The following is a 3646-nucleotide window of genomic DNA, read 5'->3' on the forward strand; positions in this document are numbered from 1 at the left end:
GCAGTGATGGCGAACCTATGACACGCGTGTCAGAGGTGACACGCGAACTCATTTTTTTGGTTGATTTTTCTTTGTTAAATGGCATTTAAATATATAAAATAAATATCAAAAATATAAGTCTTTGTTTTACTATGGTTACAAAGATCAAAAAATTTCTATATGTGACACGGCACCAGAGTTAAGTTAGGGTTTTTCAAAATGCTGACACGCCAAGCTCAAAAGGTTCGCCATCACTGTCCTAGATCCTAGCCAGCACCTTTGGGAAGGTCTTTTTTTTTTAATTTTTAAAAATTGATTTCAGAGAGAAGAAAGGAGAGGGATAGAGACATCAATGATGAGAGAGAACCACGCGCCCCCACACTGGGGATGGAGCCTGCAACCCAAGGACGTGCCCTGACCCGGAATCGAACCGCAACCTTCTAACCACTGAGCCGCTCCAGCTGGGCTGGGAAGGTCTCTCAGGTCCTGCCCGAGCTCAGGAAGGAGGGACCACTACCTGCCCCCCCCCACCTCAAGCAGAGTGTGCCCAATGCCACCCCCATCAAGTGCCTCCCCAGGGCCCATCTGGCCATCAGCTGCTTGGCCACTGCCTCACGGCTGATCCCTCTGCCTGGGCGGGGGCCAGCCTTCCTCCTGGTCTGGGGACCGGGGTGTGGCAGGCAGATGGGCAGGTGGGAGGGAGCCTGAGCCCCAACCCCACACACACCTTCAGCTCACAGTCCTCGTTCACTGCCAGGTTGCCGGGCTTCAGGTCCTGGGGGTGGACGAAAGGTGGCTGTGTCGCCCACCAGCAGGGGTGCCAGGGCAGGAGCCGGGGCAGCGGCAGAGCCCGGGAGCAGACGCACGGGGGAGGATGGAGGTGCCCAGGCCCCGGGCTGTGTGCAGACACCCTCTGGACCCCTTCGTGCCCCCACAGGTGGGAGACAGGCTCCTAGGGGTTGAGCCCCTCGAACGCCCACAGCAGGGAAGCTCCCTCCACCCCCAGGACTCACCCTGTGAATGACGCCAGCCGCATGGATATACTGTGGGGACAGAGAGAGGGTCAGAGTCAGCCGTGTGGGCTCATGGGCCCTCACAGCCATGGGCCAGCCAGGGGACGGCCCGCCTTTGCCTGCAGGCCCTCACCTTCAGCCCCTTCAGCATCTGGTAGACGAGGAACTGGACGCGGTCCTCGCTCAGCGTCTCGTGCTTCATGAGCTTGCCCAGGTCCGTGCCCATGAACGGCATGACCAGGTAACTGCGGGTTGGGGCAGGCTCAGACCCAGGAAGACCCCAGGCCCGGACCTCCAAGCACCCCCACCCCACCCCAGAATGTCCTGGGGGCAGGGACTGTGCCAGGCGAGGGGCTGGGGACCCAGTGCTCACAGGCAGGGGAGGGAGGGCCTGCGGGCGTGGCGGGAAAGCAGGACCCTGGGGTCTGAGGGATATCACACAGGGGAGGTGGAGGGAGACGGAGCGAGAGACATTTAGCTCCTGGCCAGTGCGGGTCCTTGACCTCCGCAAGGTCAGGCGGCAGGGAGCCGGTCCTCCCAGCCCTTCCCCGGCCAGGCCCCTGGCTCCTGGCCGACAGCAGTGTGAGCCCAGGGGATGCTGCCCAGGCAGCCACAAGGCAGGCACCATGCCGCCCCGCCCTGCCCCTCCCCTCCCGAAAAGGTCAGCAGCTTCAGTATGGCCACATACTCAGTGCCAGGGCCCAGGGGCCAGGACCTGCCAGTTAACAAATGCTCGGGCCCAAGGCTCACACCTCCCGCACTGGAGACAGCCTGGTGCCCATGGTGGCGGGAAGAGGTTGTGGGTCCCAGGGAAGGGGACTGTGGCGTGAAGACGGGGTGGGCAGTGTGCACCCCGACCCCCTCCAGGCTATAGGGAGAGGCCTGCCTTCAGCGGGTCCCCACACCAACCCAGACTCCGAAGTTGGCACCCAGGAGTGACCCCGCACCCCTCCACCCTGCCGGGCTGGCCCAGACCGGAACTCACAAGTCTGTGAAGTCATCCAGGGTCTCATCTGGAGTGAATACGTCCAGCAGCCCGATCACCTGGGGAGGCAGCGGAGCGCCAGGTGGGAGGGGGCACCCGCCCCCCTGCGCCCCCGAAGGCTGGCACCAGGCTCCGGGCAGGAAAGTCCCCTACAGCTGTCCCCATCTTCCCCCACGGTCCACAGGGCCAGCTCTGCCCACTGGCAGCGCCACCCAGCCCTGGCACACCTGCCCACAGATGCAGGCTATTTTGGGACGGTGACAGCTGGGATCCTGTGGGGGAGGGGCAGCCCCAGCCTGGATCGGTGCCCGGCCATCCAAGGAGCTCCCGCTCCGGGCCCTTCCTGTCCATTGAAAACCTGGGACGAGGATGGGGACCGCCTCCCAGGGGAGAGCCAGCATCCGGCATCCGGCAGGTACTTCCCAGGGCTGGGCTCTGCTGGAGGCCCCAGCAGGCAGCGCCGGGGCCAAACCAGCAGGCAGACCCGGCCCTGCAGACCCGGCCGGGGTGATGGGAGCAGGAGGGACTGGGACAACTGGCAGCGGGACTCAGGGCGGCCTCCAGGGGCTCAGGGAAGCCTGCACCTCTGAGCAGGTGGACAGGCCTGGCAGAGGCCACACCTGGCAGAGGCCATGGGAATGGAGGCGGAGGAGACGAGAACCCTTCGAGCACTTGAGGAACACGGGGAGGGAGGCCAGGTGGCCGAGGCCCAGGCCGGGAGCAGCCAGGCAGAGGCTGGAGGGAGCCTGAGCAGGCCCTCGCGTGCCGGGGGAAGGCTTGGCTTCGATCCCAGAGCCGACAAGGAAGGGTTCAGACAGGCGTGACACGGACTGCAGGGACAGACGGAGTGAGGCGAGGACACGAGGTGAAGGGACAGCTAGGCGCCCACTGCGGCCTCCAGGGCCAGAGTCATGGCAGGGGAGTGGTGTCCAGAGAGAGGTCAGAGGCAGATGAGGCCCAGGGAGATGGGGAGAGTGTTTGAGCAAGAAAAGGACAGTCCTGGAGGTCAGGGGCCGTCAGGCTGAAGGAAACGGAGACGTCTGTGCCTCTGAGGTGTGGATGGAGCCAGAGTGGGGGGTTGGACGGGGAGGAGACAGAAGTGGGGGCGGAGGAGCAGAGCAGGGTGGGCGTGGGTGGCAACTCCTCCTCCTGCCGCTGCACCGGGCCTCTGAGAACTCGTCCCCACCCCCCAGGGAGGGTCCATCACAGACCGAGCTCCTGGCTTGTGTGCTGTGTGCCCTGGAGGCTGCAGCGCCCACCTGCTGGTGGGGCCGAGTGAGGGGCATGGAAAGACCCGCTGGCACTGGGGGAGGGGGCAGCACAGGCCCAGGGGGAGCAGGCCTGAGGGGGGTCCTGCCAGGTAGGATGGGTGGGTGGGAGTGGGGGCGATGAGGGAGAAGTCGGATGAAGCCTTGGGTAGAAGAGTCTGCCCTTGTGGGGGGCGTGAGGGAGACAAGGCCCCGGGGGGGGGGGGGCCAGGGGGGACGGGGGGACAGGGAGGCCCAGGCTGGGCTGACATCCACCATGAACAGATTTCACCTGGGAAGAGGGGGCCAGTTTCCTGGGGACCCCTTTCCTGAGGGGAGGCCGGTGGCTCACATGACCCAGGAGGGGCCAGACCAGGTGTTAGGAGCACGATGAGCCAGGGTCGGGGTGCCCAGGCCTCAGC

At 64.6% G+C, this 3646-nt stretch overlaps 1 protein-coding gene across 1 annotated transcript in view; it reads right to left on the reverse strand.

Annotated features, from left to right (window-relative positions):
- The window catches only part of MAPK12 (mitogen-activated protein kinase 12), a 6599-nt gene extending 4206 nt beyond the window's left edge, over positions 1-2393 (reverse strand). Inside the window, exons 1-5 of the mRNA XM_014549188.1 lie at positions 2205-2393; positions 1978-2036; positions 1126-1237; positions 993-1022; positions 707-754 (exon numbers count right to left, since the gene is read on the reverse strand). Coding sequence (XP_014404674.1) covers positions 707-754; positions 993-1022; positions 1126-1237; positions 1978-2036; positions 2205-2378 — 423 coding nt within the window. The 5' untranslated portion in view covers positions 2379-2393. The remainder of the gene's footprint in view (positions 1-706; positions 755-992; positions 1023-1125; positions 1238-1977; positions 2037-2204) is intronic.
- Between the last annotated feature and the right edge of the window lie 1253 nt (positions 2394-3646).

This window comes from Myotis brandtii, unplaced genomic scaffold (assembly GCF_000412655.1).
Source record: "Myotis brandtii unplaced genomic scaffold, ASM41265v1 scaffold537, whole genome shotgun sequence".
Lineage (NCBI taxonomy): Eukaryota > Metazoa > Chordata > Mammalia > Chiroptera > Vespertilionidae > Myotis > Myotis brandtii.